Here is an 18,901-nt window from a genome sequence, read left to right as displayed (position 1 = left end):
GCGGTGCTAATATAACAGCAAAGCCACAGTATGTTATCACGGCGAGGATTCCACAGCTCCTCAAAAGAAATACAAAATACACCAGTAACTTATAAAAACATTGTCCTACTAAAACGTAATTAAAGTTGGAAACTGGAAGTGTGACAGAAACAATTTTCTTGAAAAATCAGACTCCTGCTGTAAAACTAATGTCTGTCTTTAATTTTGTCCACTTACCTACTGGAAAGCAGGGTGGGGGACGGGTAATTTTTGCTCCAGTTGCCGAGGCAACAGTGAGCTGACGTCAGTTCCTCCAGTTTAAAACTGACCCTGTTTCTTAACGGTGAAGCGTGCGAGATGTTATTTGAATATTATAAACAACTGAAAAAATAATTTGGAACGGCTTGGACTACAGACTCACTGTGATACAGGTTTTTATTGGGCGTTTATGCGAGCAGCGTGATCTTGGACACAACACTGCCTGGAGATCATGGCTGAGTCGGTGAGCTCGAGCCAGCAGTGTACCCCGAGTACCCCGAGTCGCCACGAGAAAAGTTTAGGACTCCTCACGACCAAGTTTGTAACATTGTTACAGGAGGCAAAGGATGGAGTGCTCGATCTTAAACTGGTCAGTTTTGATTTATTTTACAGTAGTTAACGGACTGTGTTAACGTCAGCATGGTCTTGCATTGCAAAGCCAAACAAAAGAAAACGTGATTCTCATCGAACGCATTTCACTTCAGAAGTTCAGTTAACTAGTTATCATAAGTATTTTTTGTCTGTACACTTTGTAGTTTAACATGGTTGTAGATACAGTTTTAAACTTTTTTTTTTTTTACCATCATAATAATTCCTGTTTATGGACGTGTTCAGTAAACTATTGTTCGTATTGTTTTGGTACACCTGAGTCCACACACTACCACCAGTGTACAGCAGGCCAAAGCATCTCTCGGCAGGTGTGTGATTATGACAACATGTCTCTTAATAGTTTTATTTTTGTTTAAAATGTCAGTGATTATATGACAAGTCAAGTTATAATTAAACATCTTACTCCTACATACATTGTACTAATAATATATTTTTCTCTCTTTGTTTAATTTGATTTTAACAATTGCAGCAATGTTGGACACGCCCCCTTGACAAGCCAACTACAGCGTAGATATTGTCATTTTAAATTCGACGTTTGCACAGATTTTTCTTTTTTTTTTTTTTTTTTTTTTTGTATGTTGACTGCCATTTCTGCTGGCCAGGGTCAAAATGATCCAGGGAAGAGCAAACACGCAATTAACTAACTACGTAGTAAGGTGTAAAAACATTTCTCTGCAATTCATATAGGACTAGTCTTTATCTATTATCAAGTATTATTGTTGCATTATTAAAATTTTATAAATTAAATTGAATTTGATGCATCACAAATGCGCATGCGTGTTTACATTCATTCCTCAGGTGCCTGCTGCTAACAGTTGTTGAGATATATAGTTTTTGTACTGCATACATAGTAAACTTTTAACATACAGTACAGTATGGCCAGACTTCAATTTGTGATTTTGGCAGAAAGCCATCATCACTGGTAAAAATGTACTACTCAGTTAATGTGTTATTGTTTTACCCTTTAACTGTTCCCAAAGAAACATCCATCCAATACAAACAAGAACAATGGTAAGTGTTTCTTTTTACAAAAACTAAGACTGAACACCTTTTATCAACAATATTTTTCACAAGATATTTATTCATAGACCCATCTCCCTCCTTTCTTTCGCGCCAACGCTTCTGGGCACAGTAGTGTTTAGGTAGCTACAGTATTTGTTCTATTCAAAGTACTGGCAAAATTGTGGCATTGCTGTTTATCTTTTTTCATGGCTTCACCTTACACCCACAAAGTAAAGGCTACTGGTTACCAATTTATTTATTTATTTATTTTTGGGGGGGGGGGGGTCAGTTAGTAGATTTTACCACACTTATTCAAAATCTTCAAAAAAAAATGGCTGTGGCTGACTATTGGTGATGAATTCCTTTAGACACTGGCAGCACTGTATATTGGTTATATAAAAAGCTTGTTTCATCAGAAGCGGTTTAGTAGAAAGCAAGATGCTAAATACTCGTCCAAGGAAAAACTAGTAAACTGTAAATGGTCTTAATATACTATGTTCTTAACAGAGTATATTTTGTTAGTAATTACAGTACAGTAGGTTATGTTTTACAGCCCAGTTAACCGTATGTGTGCATTAATATTTGAACAGGTGCTTCTTTTTATCTTGGGAGTTCTGAATACAAAGTACACCTCATTATCACTATACAGTACACATTCGACTGTGTAATTCACTATTGAACTGTAAAAATGACTTCAGCTTTCTATTTGTCTTGAATTTTATGTCGGCTCTAATTTTTTTGTGCAAGACCGCACATACTGTCAACAATGTGCAAACAGCAAACTGAGACAGAGTTTCAAGGAGCATTCAGATTAACTCTTTTCGGGTGGTTCTCTCTGCTAAATTCAGACTGGTGATGAGAGTTATTATCCTTTTAACAGGCAGCTGACAGTCTTGCTGTCAGACAAAAAAGAAGAATATATGACATTACCAATGTGCTTGAGGGAATCGGCTTAATTGAGAAGAAAACGAAGAACAGCATTCAGTGGAAGTAAGTGGTGGCATTGAATGGATTGTTCACCGGTACTTCTATGTCATTGCCTCCCTTTATTTATTTATTTTAAAGCATGCAGGCTTCTTGTTATATTGTGTTGGCTTCAAGAAGGCAACAGGTGTGAGTTTCTAAATATAATGTGTTTCTTTTTCTAATTCAGTGGTGTGAGTGTAGGCTGCAATACCAAAGAAGTTTTAGACCAACTCCAACATCTAAAGGTACAGATTGAAGAGTTGGAGATGAAGGAGAAAGATCTGGATCAGCAGAAAATCTGGCTTCAGCAAAGTATAAAGAACGTGTCTGATGATCCAACAAACAGCAGATATCCTTTATACATAAAATAATAGGTGTCTTGTAATATACAGTATGGGAGGATTAAACTACAAAGAAAGTGTTGTCCCTCGGACCAAATGTCAGAATCCACATAATTTAGCTGTTCCCTGATAACGCTTTACTGCACGATGAATTAGCTAAAACTATTCAACCCCGTGTGTATTTGATTTGTTTTGTTGATGCAACTCCAACCATAGTTACAGTAGATATTTTGATATTACTACTTTAAAATAAACAATTTCTTGTAGGTTGACCCTAATATTGAGTTTCACTGTCATGCTTTTTATTTTACAATATTTCCTCAACTTTTTATTACATTTGCATATGTTACACATGATGATATTTGCAATTGCTTCAGTGGTATGTGTATTTTTTTCTTCCTTTTTAAGAACTTTAATTGTTAAGTTTCTAAATATTTTGTAAGATAAAATACACAAATTACAGTAAAATTCTATTAACTTTTTAAATTATTTTTATTTTTAATCGCCTGCATTTATTGGCAACAATTAGGATAATGGGTTGGATAATTAAGTGGTCATATGAGAACAGTGAAAAGGCTAAGTTTTAAATTTAAAACATGAATTTATAGGTTTAATAGCTTGGATGTTCTATTTTGTTTTAATGCATTTTTCTAGTAGTAACTTTTTCAACACTGCTGATGTGTAACGCGGTGTATGGGGGAGGGAGCCCATCCAAGTACTACATTAAACTGACCAGCTAACCAGGCATGGTCTTGGGTTGCCCCTGTATAATTATGGCCACTAAGACACTGATGCTGTTTAAGTAGTTATAGAAGGGTTGTCTTGAATGTTTATGCATTTTGTTTGAACTTTTCTGAATTGGTGTTCCCGTAGGTGATACTCTCCTGGCAATTCTGGCTCCATCAGGTACACAGTTAGAGGTTCCAGTACCCGAATTGGTATGTAAAGGCTGTATTTCTGTGTTTTTTTTTTTTTTGAATGAATGCATTTGTACCAAAACCTGACAAATAATTCTCAGAAGTAACACTATAGGATCCATGAGGACATTTGCATGGATTTACCTGTACATAGCCTAACGCTATATTTTAGGATTTATACCTGCAGTTACTTTCCATTCTGCATGACCTAACTATTGACAAAAATGGCTTTGTGTTGTATAAGTTTCTTTTGGCTTAAAAGTTAAGCGAAAGGATAAAGTTGTGTATACAGGTAGTTTACTGTAATAACATGGGCCAAATGGCCTCCTTTCGTTTGTAAACTTTCTTATGTTCTTATTTGTTATCATACCTCTCACTGGATTTATTTTCCTGTTGAAAGGGGCAAAATGGACAGAAGAAGTATCAGGTGAATTTAAGAAGCCACTCTGGGCCTATCCAAGTGCTTTTAATGAACAGAGAGTCCAGTTCATCGAAGCCGGTGGTATTCACCGTTCCGCCACCTGATGACCTGTCGGTAATGCCTACTCCACCAGCAACCCCTGCAACTCCCCAGAAGTCCCCTCCAGCTCAGCATTTGCCAGAGCAGGCCTCCTTGATGGAACCACACATACCACAGACATCAACAGCAGACATGCAGTCTGGTATGTACTACTAAAGGCAAATCCATTTCACACATTTAGACCTTTACATTAGTTAATAATTAAACTTGTGTACACCCACATTGATTTCTTACAATTTTTTAAAATAAAGAATATTATAAGCTGTTAAATTGAGGCCCAATATTGCAGTTTAATTAACAAATGTTAAAGAAGTGACCTGCAGTTGTGTGCAAATGTATTACAAACACCTCAAGATTTGTCATTTATATCCTTTATATACCATTAAAACCACTTCAATTTCAATTTTCAGTTTGTAATCAGGGATGTTGAAGCAATAGGCACACGTGTGAAAATGTTAGACCACTTTGTGCTTTTAATTAGGCATCTTTAAACAACGTCTAAAAAGTATCCTGCATTTCACAATTTGTGACTGCTCCTTTTCTTACTATTTTAAATGAATTGCATGTGTGGCCCATTAAAGTCCTCAATTAAATTGGTGAATCACTAATTAGTCTATTTTGACAATTTTCTAAGATTCAGTTACAGTGGTTTGATTTCATATGCACAACAAATCAAAACAGACGCAAGGGGCATCCCAATAAATGTGCACACCACTGTACTCAAGGCTAAGGCAACGGCTTATGTTTGTCACGTTTTTAAAGGGATATCCGTGGTTGTCTCTGTTAAGAATAACAGAACAGCTGTGAAGATTTGCTACAACAGTCCTAGGCATGTTTTATCTTTCTCTTGGGACACTAGCGTTGTGTAACTGATCTGATTTGTAGAAAGTTTCAGAAGGAAGGAAATGCTATAGACTTGGGGGTTAAGTCAAGTGCAACTGATGAGCATGAAGAGGATTAAACACATGTCCATTGTAACTGTTCTTAGCCTACATGACACCTACAGTGCTTCTAGTTAACAGATGTATTTATTTATTTATTTATTTAGAATGTTGTTCTTTGTTCTAATTTACTAAATACAATATTTAGCAATTTGGTCAAAATACCAATGTTAAATGAGGCAGCAGCTCCCTCTAATGTAATTCACTGAGGGTCACTTCTGGTTTACTCTGCATCTCTTCAATCACCCTACACTCAGCAGCTACGGTTATATGCAAAATGACTGAACTAATACATATCCTTAGGCTATATGAAGCAGTCTGTATGTATCTGTCTGTGTGTGTCACACTTGCATTATTATATGTGCATTCTGTGGATAAAGGCAATGGTGATTTATTTTTCAATGTCACTGACATGCTGGTTTATAATGTTAAGGGGTTCATTTTAAATAAGCAGGTATAATACATTTCTAAAGTTCACGAGTGTGGGAAATTAGCTATTGATTATTATTGTTTTTTTTTATTAAACATTTATCTAATTATTATTAGATTTTTTTTTTTTAGACTGCGGCTTATTACAGTCCAGTACTCTTCAAACTACCCAATATTCAGCAGACCCGGACCCCTTGACTGGCACAGGCATTGAAACGGAAAATAATAATCAATCAATCAACGATGCCCATGGTTTTCAATCTCTGCTTCCCCTGGATGTTAACAGCATTCTTAAACTGAACACTGCTGATCAGATAAAGGAAGAATCTGAAGGTAAGGATAAAATGTGGTGAATTTGTCTCTGTTGGCCTGTTGTTTAATAGAGTGGGTGTGAACACAGAACATTCTCAAACTCCTCATTTAAAATGTATTGTGTATTCATCTTGTAAAAGTTGCATAGCATGACCAGTAAATTACTGACATATAATTTTTTGTCTTTTTATTTTAGGACCTATTGTTGCAGATTTGATGGATGAATTGATGTCTTCTGATGGTAAGTTTGGGGGGGGGGGGGGATCCAACATTTATAGACATTAGGAACATCCAAAATATACATTGTATTGTTTTATCCTACTGTATCTTCATATAGAGTATTTTTTATCCTACAATTACTGTAACACTTGTATCTACTTGCAGTAACGCCTTAACTAAAACATTTTATGGGTTAGATACTTTAATCTTGCTGTTACTGTAAATATTGCAATTTGAATCGTTATCACTTAAACTGCAACGCTGAGCAAAAATAAAGTTAAAGCTTTTATATGTTAGCATGGATATTGGTAACACCAATTAGTCACATCATGCCAGAATCTTAAGAATTCTTCAGGACCACAAAATGTAATTCTAGTGTTTTGAAAACCGTGTGTGTGTGTGTTTTTTATATATATATATATATATATATATATATATATATATATAATATATACAGTGCCTATAGTAAGTATTCACCCCCCTTGAACGTTTTCACAGTTTGTTGTGTTACAACCTGAAATCTTGATGCATTTAAATGGGATTTTTTTCCCTTTGATTTACACAACCTACTCAACACTTTGAAGAGGCAAGATAATTTTTATTGTGAAACAACAGTTAATGAAAAATAAAAAACTGAAATGTCTTTGTTAGGTAAGTATTCAATACTTGGTAGAACCACCTTTGGCAGTAATTACAGCTGTAAGTCTTTTGGGGTAAGTCTCTACCAGGTTTGCACATCTGGATCGTGCAATATTCGCCCATTCTTCTTGGCAAAATTGTTCAAGCTCTGTCAAGTTGGATGGGGATCGTTGGTGGACAGCAATCTTCAAGTCTTGTCACAGATTCTCAATCGGATTCAAGTCCGGACTTTGACTGGTCCACTCTAGGACATTCACTTTCTTGTTTTTAAGCCACTCCAGTGTCGCTTTGGCTGTGTGCTTGGGGTCATTGTCCTGCTGAAAGGTGAATCTCCGTCCCAGTCTTAGGTCTTTTGCAGACTGAAGCAGGTTTTCCTCAAGGATTTGCTTGTATTTAGCGCCATCCATTTTGCCCTCTACCCTGACAAGCTTCCCAGTTCCTGCCGATGAAAAGCAACCGCATAGCATGATGCTGCCACCACCATGCTTCACAGTAGGGATGGTGTTACCTGGGTGATGTGCTGTGTTGGGTTTGCGCCAGACATAATGCTTTGCATTTAGGTCAAATAGTTCAATTTTTGTTTCATCGGACTACAGAATCTTTTTGCCACATGCCTTTTTGCAAATTCCAAGCGGGATTTTACATGGGCTTTTTTTCAGAAATGGCTTCCTTCTTGCCCCTCTTCCATACTTGTAACGCTGTAGGTCTTTCAGCGTTGTGATTGGCCTCTTGCTGGCTTGTCTGACCAATGTCCTTCTTACCCGGCTGCTCAGTTTGGGAGGACGACCTGCGCTAAGCAGATTCTGGGTGGTGCCGTATACCTTCCACTTCTTAATGATCGACTTGACTGTGCTCCAAGGGATATTCAATGCCTTTGAAATCTATACCCCCTCCCCTGATCTGTGCCTTTCCACAACTTTATCCCGGAGTTGTTCTGAAAGCTCCTTGGTCTTCATGGTAGTATCTTTGCTTTGAATGCATTACCCAACTGTGGGACCTTACCTGTATTTAATCTGAAATCAGTGAACCATTTTTATTGCACACAGATGGACTCCATTTAACTTATTGTGTGAATTCTGAAGGCAATTGGTTGCACCTGAGCTTATTTAGGAGTGTCCATAGCAAAGGGGGTGAATACTTATCTAATGAAGACTTTATATATAATATATATAGCGAGCATCAAAATAAACTTATCACTATTATAACACATTTATTTTCGAAAAAAATAAGGTATATAAATGATGGACATTGACTAAATGTGTTTGGTTTCTTTTTAATCACTCGATCATTCATCCTTGACCATGACACCTTTGAGTGATTATGACTGGAATATATGCACTTAATCACCTAATTAGTAAGACAGTTGTTTGGACACTGGCTATGGAGTGATTTAATCTGTTGAATTGCAAGCTTGAATAAAAGCACTAAAGAAAATCACAAAAAAGCAATATGCCACATCTGTCAAGAGAGCAGTGCCTTTGTGCAATCGGCATGTTGGACTAGGGCGGTATACTGTGACTCGCTGTCTTGGCTGCTCGCAGCCAGCAATTTCAAACCTGGCGAGACGGTATAACCAGACACACTCTGTCAATGACAGGCCATGAACTGGGAGACCAAGAGTCACAACACCTGCCCAAGATCAACAGATCATTTTGCAGCATCTTTTTGTGATGTTAATTATTATTATTATTATTTGTTTATTTAGCAGACGCCTTTATCCAAGGCGACTTACAGAGACTAGGGTGCGTGAACTATGCATCAGCTGCAGAGTCACTTACAATTACGTCCCACCTGAAAGACGGAGCACAAGGAGGTTAAGTGATTTGCTCAGGGTCACACAATGAGTCAGTGGCTGAGGTGGGATTTGAACCGGGGACCTCCTGGTTACAAGCCCTTTTCTTTAACCACTGGACCACACAACCTCCTTTTTATTTGAATTGTTAATCAGCACAATAAAAAGTCACTGCACCTGCTCTAAAACAGTGTCATTTTTCGATCACATCTAGTGAATTTTATTCAAATATAAGTGATACCGTTTCTTTTGATGCTCAAATATAAGTGATACAGTTTCTTTTGATGCTCAAATATAAGTGATATGTTTCTTTTGATGCTCAGTTTGTGTACATATATAGCTTTTTGTCTTTTTTTTTTTTTTTTTGGGGGGGGGGGGGGGAAGAGAACGTAAGACTTTAAAACAATGGCCACAAATTCATATGAATTTCAATAACATTTCATAGGGTTGCCGAAGAGTAATATTGGAATAACAAATATTTTGTTTTGTAATGAATTGGTATACCAAAGGAACGGCAGCTTATGCATTGGAATTCATAGGAATCTGCAGCCATTATTTTAAAGTGTACCCGTTTTTTGTAGTAGTGTGTAAATGTTATGTGCACACTGACCTAGTAGTTCTTGGGTCGGCATACCAGAAAGTTCACCATACATTTGTATGTGCTGATGCTTCATTATTTTTTTATTTTTTTAAACCACCCTAAAGATTGATTTATTTAATTTTTTACAAGGGAGCAAGAATTTACTTTTTCCCCTTTTTAAAAAAAAATATATATATATATAAATGCATTTATCTATGAAATGTAAACCTCATGTACCTTCTTTACAGTTTTCCCCTTGCTTCGACTGTCCCCAACACCGGGTGTTGATTACAACTTTAATCTGGATGACAATGAAGGAGTCTGTGATCTCTTCGATGTACAAATTCTAAATTATTAGTTGATGTTGCAACATGTTTGAATGATCTTGACTACCTCCTGCAATCATACCTTGAGTCTTAACTAGAGTAATCTGCAATGTAAGGATAATATTTTATGTTTTTCAGTTGTAATTGCTACATATATGGGTTTATGGTGTATAAATCAAAAGGTTAACTATTCATATGGATTTAGGTAACCAAACTAGTATTTTATTTTTGCCAGACATGACATTTAAAAGTAATATCATTTAGTTGACAGATTTATATTGAAATTATTTCAGTTGAAAATACTTTTCAGTGATGCATTATGTTCATATTTGGTGGTGCTCACTCCAAAGTACAGAAGTGTTTTTTTTTGTTTTTTTTTAAAATAGGCATTATACCAGAATAACGTGAATAGATCTTTTGTTAAAATTCTTTTGTATATGAAGTTACATGCATGTTCTTATTGGAACAAAAAAATGTTACTGCCAAGGAACAACATTTTTAGTGTTTCAGGTTCTTGTTGAATGTAGTTTTTGTTACTGCCATTCCCTACAGACTGTGTGTGTGTTTTTTGGGGGGGTTTTGTGTGTGTGTGTGTGTATATAATAAAATTTTAGTGAAGTGACTTGTCACAGCATTTTTTTTTTTTTTTTTTTAACTTTCCTAGTTGGCGGAAAGGCTTACACAGACTTTATTTGTAGTTGCAGGTTGCTTTTTTGTTTGTTTGTTTGTTTATTGTACATATTGAAAACAACCTTGACTTTTTTTTTGCACATTTGTTTTATTTTTTTTAACTGGACCAAAGTTTGACACAAAGGTGCATTAAATAAATCCTATGTCTCTGAGAATCAACACTTGTCTAAATTATTATTGCTATAACTGAGAAAACAGCTGGGCAGTTGCATCCATGTTGAGGATTTCGACAGGTGCTGGTTTTGTGACCTTGAAGGGAGAGAAATCATGAAATGTCACAAATCAAAGAAACTGACCTAGAAGTGGCATAACCTGTTGGGGTTACTGCTAGTTTATGTATAAGCTGTAAGATACTGTACGTGTTGGTATAATGTTGTGTTTTGTGGTGTGTCTGGAAGTATTTGTGGCTTCTGAGCAAGATTACCATCTTAAAGAATGTACTTAATGTGGTACCTAGTGGCATTCTATGATTCACTGGGTATAGTCCAGTAATTTGACTGTCTGTCACAACAAGACTTGATGTTGGCCAAAAAATATTTTTCAAAACTTCTGGACATATTCTCCAATTAGTACAATAACATTTCAACAGTTCAATCTTTGGGAATCATAGTGATCCAGTTCTCATTTTCATCTACCTGTGTTTTTACCAAACTATTCAATAAACTGGAGTTCAGTGATTGATAATTTATTTATTTAGCACTTTAAGCAAATCATAACCTGATAAAAAAAAAACAGGATCCTGAGGGAATAGTCTCATTATAATGTGGAACCAAACAAATAGTTTTTATGTTTTAATACTTGCATATGTGGGTTATGTTCATAGCGATACAAATATTTTTTCTCAATTTTTGAGTGTCAAAGTAAAGGCCTCCTTAAACAATGAGATAGGATCAACAGTGATTGAACCAACAAATCCATGTAATTTGGTATCAGTCCATCCAGTCTGTCCTACTGCCCATTAGAGAGAACAACCTCCTAGGTCAGAGCTGTCAAAACGTATGGCTCATTGAGCTCTAAAATATGTGTCTCTTGATTTAGTTAAATGTTCAATTTCAGGCTATGGGTTAAAAAAGACTGCAGGACAAATCAAAAGACGTCATAAATGATGAATAAACACACAAATACTGAAGCAGTAAAACTTTTTCGTTTTGCTTCCATTTAGTCTGCTTTTAAATTATATTCAATTGAGCCCACATGTCATGTCTGTTGCAGATTATTTTCTGAAAGGAGTAGGGGTTTACCTGAAGCTGCCGTCTTGGTTCCTGGGCTGTGCATTTCGATATGCTCTTGACTTCCCTTTGTACTTCTGTAAATACTGTATTCATGTTGTCGACCTTGTCACTATTGCCAACTTTTATCTGAATGAAGAACAAACACTCATTGTTACCAGACTACATTTGGTGTACATTAATTTAAAAAGCAACAAAATACACTACAGAAAGTTTGCAATACAAAATTAAAGAAAACAAAACAGCCTTTTAATAAGAAAATAGCACTGCTGCAATCATTCAGTGTAAACTGTAATCCTAATTTGATATTTCTGTTTATTTTCCTTGTGGTGCTTTTCATGTTTAAACAGTAAAAAAAAAAATTGTATGGCAAGCTATTGTTTGCGAGGTCTAACATGTGACCTTGTACACATTTGATACATTTACTTAAATCCCTAATACCGTAGGTCTATTTAGAGTATTCAGACCAGCAGCATACTAATTATTAGCCTACAGTACAAGGTAAATGTGTAAGAATTAAATGATAAAAGTACACAGGAACAAATGTTACCTATTTGTGTGTGCTAATTCAATCAATCCAATTGATTGATTCATACGTCCTCTGTTTTTCATTAATATGTTTTCCTTCAATCTAAAAAGCTTTATGTAATAGGGTCCGAAGTTCCTATTATTAAGGTGCATATTGCCTGGCTTAGTATTTGCCAAAAATCTCATATGCTCATTTCATGAAAATTGACTAATTAAACCAAGCTTCATAGGATTACAATGAGCTCAGCGATCTAGCTCGGACGCTAAGATTTTTGGCACACACCAATAGAATCATTCAGACAACCATCCATTCAGTCCTTAAGAGTTCCCACATCCGCACAGAACCTTGAAACAGTTATTAGAAAATGATTAATGAGTGACACATTAAGGATGTAGCGTTAGTCAGAAGTGGAGCATACAAACAATACAATCCACTACAACAGACACAATAATATACTTCATGGTGTACAGTAGCACAGCACAATTTAAGTTCCTTGCATACATTTTAGAAGACTTTTGAATAAAATTGAATAAAAGTTTGAATTAGAATTAAATAAATCTATTCTGCACTATTTTCAGTCTTGGAAAGTGTATTTAGTATGTGTCTGGCTCAAAGTACAATGTTTCAGTTCTTCCTAAATTGCAGCTTTGGAAAATAGACCAAGCCGAACTCAGTGTGAATTCATAATGGTCCACTAGCCCAAAACAGTTGTTTCTTGTTCAAATTTGGCAAATACATTAGAGCTGCAATTGTGATCCAGTGATGAGTAAAACTAAACTAAAAGTGAGTTTTGTTAATGGCATTAGGAGTTCCTAAGATTTGCTGGCAAAAAACAAACTGCAACAAATGAATTCACTCAAAAATAAAAGCGATCATTTGGTAAAAGACAAAACAAAATCATGCTTTGAATTTCCAGACGTCTTAAACCACATTTTGAAAAGACAGTATAAATTAATTTAGGTAGTTGCAAGATTTCGGGAAATAACCAAAATGGATTTGTTTAAAACAAGTGAGCTCTTTCCTATTGCAAAACGAAAAAAAGAAACAAACAAGTGCAGCCTGTTGCATTCTTGCAAAACTAGAGAAACACTGTCAACAGTGATTGTATGTAAGATCTTTAAACATTAACATACACCAGTAATCTTCTACTTTCATATATTATTAAATACCTTTTTTTTTTTTTTTTTTTTTTACAGAAGTGACATTTCTAAATGCATTTCTTCCAAGTTTGCAATAACCTTTTTAATTGTTGAAAAGCTTAATTAGATTTTTTTTAATCATAAATTACTATGACTTAAAATATTTCCATATTACTCATTTGCATAACAACATTTTCCTTTATTGTTTTGCAGTATATTTTCCAGACTTAAAGTGGCTCTCAAAAGTATTCACCCCCCTTGGACTTTTCCACATTTTATTGTGTTACAACATGGAATCAAAATGGATTTAATTAGGAGTTTTTGCCACTGATCAACACAAAAAAAGTCAAAAATAAAATCTACATATTGTTCTAAATTAATTACAAATACAAAACAGAAAATCCATTTTGATTCCATGTTGTAACACAATAAAATGTGGAAAAGTCCAAGGGGGGTGAATACTTTTGAGAGCCACTGTATATTAATGTACTTTTCCTGCCACAGTTGACTTAATTTGTTGAAGGTAATCGGACCGTACCTGAGCCATACACTCACATTTGATGCTGCACAATGGAAACTATGTGGTGCCACGTTACTTTTAACACAGGAAATGAGTGGATAGATGAAACCAAGTACAGTATTTGATTCATCTTTTAGTGAAAACTTATTGTGAGAAAGTTGGTATGGTAAAGACAGGTAAGAAAAGGATTCTCTACATTAAAATCAATATAATCACATCAGTACTCACCTTTTTAAGGCTTGTTGCAACAGGCTTTGTTTTATTTTTTGGTTTAGCGTTTTTATTGGCTACTTGAAAGACATTTTTCTGCTTCTGCCCTTTTGATCTGTTTTTAGCCATGTTTCCCTGATTGAGGAAAGATATTGAAAAGTAAAAATGGTCACTTCCAAACAGTAAGCTATTTATTGCACTGTGCCATTACTGAAGTTATATCATCTTATTAAGTACAGTCATAAATCTACAAACAATTGCAAATATTACATTTCATAACAATTCATATTATTCTATATTGTTATGTTAAAGTGTAAACCATGGTACACAAAGTCTTGATAAATTTATACACACACTCGTATAAGGGCAATAACAATTTAAATGTGGTCCAGAATCTAAAGACCATGGCTGTTTAGCATTTGGCGGCTTCTTGTGTAAAACAACACCCCTAGGCATGCAGACATTGGACCATATTTCAACACCCTTCTGTGTGTTCTTGCTTTCTTAATATGAGGATTTTTTTTTTTTTTCTTTTTTTTTTTTTTGTTAATTGTACAATGTGGATATGACCCAAGCAAAAATAGCTTGTAATCTCTGGTTGGGATTATGGTTGTTCACTTGTGAAATTATGGAACTCCAAAAAGAAAATTGCTGAAAAGTTTTTACTTGTTTTTCTTTTCTCAAGGCGTGTTTTAAAATGATGTCTATATGATGGCACGTTCCTTTTTCTTTTTTACCATGAAAAGCACAAATTGAATTGTATTGTTTGATTTTTTATTTGGTCCTGTAACTTCGAGCATTTGTATCTCAGCTTCTAATTAGGATATCTAGAAGATTTTGTACCAAACACTGTCTTTAAACATTCATATAAAATATGTCTACTTATTGACACTTTTAATTTTAACATTTTGGTACAGTACCTAAAATTAGTAAATAGGACATATTAACCTCCTGGTGCAATCAATAAAAGTAACCAGCAGCAATCCACATGGAACTTACTGAAGTAGCTGTATTAATATATATATATATATATATATATATATATATATATATATATAGATATAGATATAGACACATACACATATATACAGTATATAAACAAATAATTTATTTCAAGTGATCAGACTTTTAGTCTACATAACTACCGGGGGTATTAAAAATGTTTAAAAAAATAAGTTAATGATTGGTCTTGTTCTGGTCAAATATACAGTATTATAACGACCCGGGCAATGGCATCATTGCAGGACTCTGTCTCGTTTATTTGTCTTGTCCTATCTGTGGCAGTGTTGCCAAGTCTCATAAGAAAAACATGCAGCACTGCCTTTCAAAACAAGTGTAATCCATGTTAGAGTATGGATGTTTATGCAAATTTCAACCGCGACTCTCAAAACAAGCCTAATCTTGGCAACAGTGGGGTCTCGTCTGCTGCTGAGGGATGCATTAGCCAGTCATTCTTCACCTCTCTCCAGAATTGGCGGGAGCTGGAGGGTCGATCCGGGTGGTAGGTGGGACCACAACCCTGGCTATATAGGTGGGGCATGCCCCTGCAAGGAGAGACCGTGCAAAGACTTGAACCTGAGGGGATGATGAGACTGAGAGACAGAGTGATAGGCAGAAAGAAAGGAGCCTGAGCTGTGAAGCGAGTTGGGAGGATCCTGAGGCGAGTCTGGAGAGCGTGACAGTTGGGTGATAGGGTAAAGAAAGGATTTAAGAGAGTGACATAGCTAGATTAAATTCCTTTTATTTTTATTTTGCCGTGAATCCTGGCCCGAACAGGGATTTGTTGTTTTTATCGGTTTCAACCAGAATAAACCGGTAGTATTCGTAATCCCACTTTGTCTCCCGAGTATCCACTCAACCTGACGAATGTTACAGTATATTAGACTGATGTATGCAACATAGCAAAAAGGGGCGCAGTATTAATAATAATAATAATAATAATAATAATAATAATAATAATAATAATAATAATAATATTATTATCTATGTGTATTTATTGCATATGCAAAAGAAAATTCATTAAATTACAAACATCTGCGATAGCATACACAGGACTGTGGTGCAGCAAGCAGCTCCATGCTATACGGCAGAGGTGGGCAAACCCACATGCGGCTCCCGGTGAAAAGCTGGATTTTGCACATTGCGGCTCAAATGAACTGAAAAAATAATAATAAACAAAAATGAAAAGAGAGAAATGGCAATGAGCAAACCCTCCACGAGTAATAGATGAAAGTATGAGGCTTTAAACCAGACTGGGAGAAAGAGTTTGCTTTCACTGAAAAGTGATAAACCTGTGTCTCATCTGCAACAAATCACTTACACACTAGCCTGTACAAGGCGAGCAACCTCAAACATCATTATGAAACAAACCACATGGTTATGGTACGCTTAACTCACACAGTCAGAAAATTCTGCCAAATGTTTGCTCGTTAAGCTTTATTAGGTCATTTTAAGACATATAAAGTGAGGAAAATACAGAAATTATGAATTTATTTATGAAATACAGGTTAAAACGTTATTGCGTATTACCTTTTAGTTCAGGCGATGAGAGTCGGATGTAGTAGCCACTAGAGCGTGCAAAAGAAACTGTTGAAATAAGAGTAACAGAGTTAGTTTGATAGTGACAGGTTTAGGGGTTAGATGTAGGGGTTAGGTGTAAGTTTCATATGATGTGGCGTGGACTGAAGTTGCAGCTGTATTTTGTTTTACTATATATTTGTAGATAACTTTAGAATTTTTTTTCAGATTTTTTTTAAATTAATATAATAAAGGTCAAGGATGAGAAACTTGGTAGAATTTTGTGTTCGAGTGTGTGAGTTAAGTGTTACATTATTTTGCACGCTCTAGCGGCCTCTAGTGGCTACTACATACAACGCTCACCGCCCTGAACTGAAAGGTAATACGCAGTAATGTATTCACCTATATTTCATAAATAAATTCACAATTTCTGTATTGTCCTCACTTTATTGTTGTTTAAATGACCTGTTAATGCTTACCGAGCAAAAATGTGGCAGAATTGTGTATTTTCGAGTGTGTGAGTCAAGTGAACTGTACCCCACAACACATTTTCAACTTAATATCCAACTGGATCAGGTTTACAGATGCTACTTTCGGCGTTCAGTAAAGAAGCTGATTTAACGATTTAAGTTTTGTATGGAAAGCATGGAATATCGCTCGTGGCAAACGTCCTTATTCAGATGAATCTTTTTATACAATTGGAGTGTTGGCGCTAGACGAGAGAACGCATGTTTAAATGTTATATTGCAGGTCTAAAATTAATATTATATTTACATATCTTACGTCTCGTCATGAGCTGGTACTTTTAAACCCAGCATTCAGATCTCCAAGCGAAGAGCTTGTCAAAAATAATCCTTACAAATATTGTGTGTTTTTGGCGAAATCAGGTCAGTTATTGTATTTTGCTTCATAATAACTGAATATATTTTATTTAAAGTGCGTAATACATACAGTGTAAACGGAAATAATGGGAAAACACCACAGTGTTACATTTAAAGATGAATACACTGCAGATCTACAGTACAATACAAATTACACAAACTCTATCTAGGCAACGTTCTATCCCTTGTTCTTGTGTGTTTTGCTTCCATTCAGAGACAGCCCAACAGCTACTGTACTGCACAACAATGCTAGTATTTCATGTTTTACAGTATGTGTCTTGCTGGTATTTAAAATGTCTTACAGCATGCGTCTTGCGTATGAACATTTTGGTATGCGGCTCGTAGGGTCAGGAAGTTTGACCACCCCAGGGCGAAGTGCTACTTACTAACAGTACAAGAAACACTGCAGTCTAGTCCAGTCCAAGCCAGGTTAGTTGGTGTCTACATCTAGACACATGCCACCCCTTTTACAGCAGTGTGTAACTTTGTTACAACAGATTAATACTTGCCCTCTTACGCTATTTTGTAAACACAATTGTCGTAATATGTATAATAATAATACTTTATAGTATCGTACCATTCTGCGTATTTAAAAAAAATCGAAAGCTAGCACAGGTCCAAACTAACAGTCAATCCCCATGTTTTAACCGTAATTAAAAAAATCGTCGTATTTTTTTTTTAAATAACTTTAAACAGAAAAATGAAGTGTACTCACTTTCTGCTGGACCAACCGGAGAAGGCACTACACCACGTGTGGTGACGTCATCAACGTGCGCCTGGCATATTCTTCGGAATTTATCGTCGATACGAAAACGTTCGTTGTAGTGTCATTCCAACCACGAGTGGAGCAACAGTTCACCAGTACCCTACATTTATTAGAGAAGATGATGCATCACAGGCTCAGACAAGATTTCTATTTTAAAAATCGTTAAATATACTGAACTAGAATTAAAAGAGAATTGCACTAGAGTTGTAAATGCATTGCACTAGATTTGACAGATATCAAATGCTACATGGGCCTAACACGTTTCTAAGATGATTTTTTTAGTGCTTCTTTGTCAAGGTTAAACTTTGGTGACATCATCAGGTACACCAACTAACCCTGGAAGTATATTCTGAATGAAAAGTTTTTTAATGTTCAATGTTAGCTGTCCTAAAGTAGGCTGTAGTTGTAATGTATTCATTGTATTAAGCACTGCACAGAAGAAATACAAGCATGGTTTAAATGTACAATTCTGTTGCACCAATAAAGCACTGCATAAAAGGAATCAGCAACATTTCAATTTTTTTTTTAGACCACCGAAATATATTGAAAACTGAATTCCTCCCCTCCTTTTTAGCTTTCCTTCAATGACCTGGTCTTGGTTGATCTGCACTCCCACATCATAAGGAGGATGGCTCCTTTCAGGATGAAAAGATCTTGGGACACATCTATTCTATCAATTGTATTGTAAATAAATAATTCTACTGCTATTACTTATATAATCTGCATTTATGGGACCACAGAATGCTTAATATTCCAAAATAACCAGTAGAAAGTAGTTTTTTCCAATACTGAATAAGCCAGGAGGGCAC

At 35.5% G+C, this 18,901-nt stretch overlaps 2 protein-coding genes across 3 annotated transcripts; one reads left to right on the top strand and one right to left on the bottom strand.

Moving 5' to 3' along the window:
• Window positions 1–217: 217 nt before the first annotated feature.
• LOC117394950 (transcription factor E2F5-like) lies at window positions 218–10,460 on the top strand. Of its 2 annotated transcripts, none has more exons than XM_059020270.1 (9): window positions 218–607; window positions 2,510–2,619; window positions 2,783–2,946; window positions 3,274–3,315; window positions 3,810–3,874; window positions 4,254–4,515; window positions 5,861–6,076; window positions 6,252–6,296; window positions 9,534–10,460. In XM_059020270.1, the coding sequence occupies exons 1-9, from the start codon at window positions 470–472 to the stop codon at window positions 9,641–9,643; spliced, it is 1,152 nt and encodes a 383-aa protein (XP_058876253.1). In that variant the 5' UTR covers window positions 218–469; the 3' UTR covers window positions 9,644–10,460. The 2 variants fall into 2 exon arrangements, with proteins under 2 accessions (XP_058876253.1, XP_058876262.1); XM_059020279.1 differs by having other exon boundaries at window positions 220–607; window positions 5,876–6,076.
• LOC117394952 (ribosomal biogenesis factor) lies at window positions 10,036–15,826 on the bottom strand. The gene is made up of 4 exons (XM_059020291.1): window positions 15,388–15,826; window positions 13,947–14,063; window positions 11,543–11,659; window positions 10,036–10,550 (listed from the first exon to the last, which is right to left on the bottom strand). The coding sequence occupies exons 1-4, from the start codon at window positions 15,466–15,468 to the stop codon at window positions 10,482–10,484; spliced, it is 384 nt and encodes a 127-aa protein (XP_058876274.1). The 5' UTR covers window positions 15,469–15,826; the 3' UTR covers window positions 10,036–10,481.
• Between the last annotated feature and the right edge of the window lie 3,075 nt (window positions 15,827–18,901).

The sequence above is a fragment of the Acipenser ruthenus genome, chromosome 3 (genome assembly GCF_902713425.1).
Source record: "Acipenser ruthenus chromosome 3, fAciRut3.2 maternal haplotype, whole genome shotgun sequence".
NCBI lineage: Eukaryota > Metazoa > Chordata > Actinopteri > Acipenseriformes > Acipenseridae > Acipenser > Acipenser ruthenus.
This window is presented reverse-complemented; position numbering and strand designations above follow the sequence as displayed.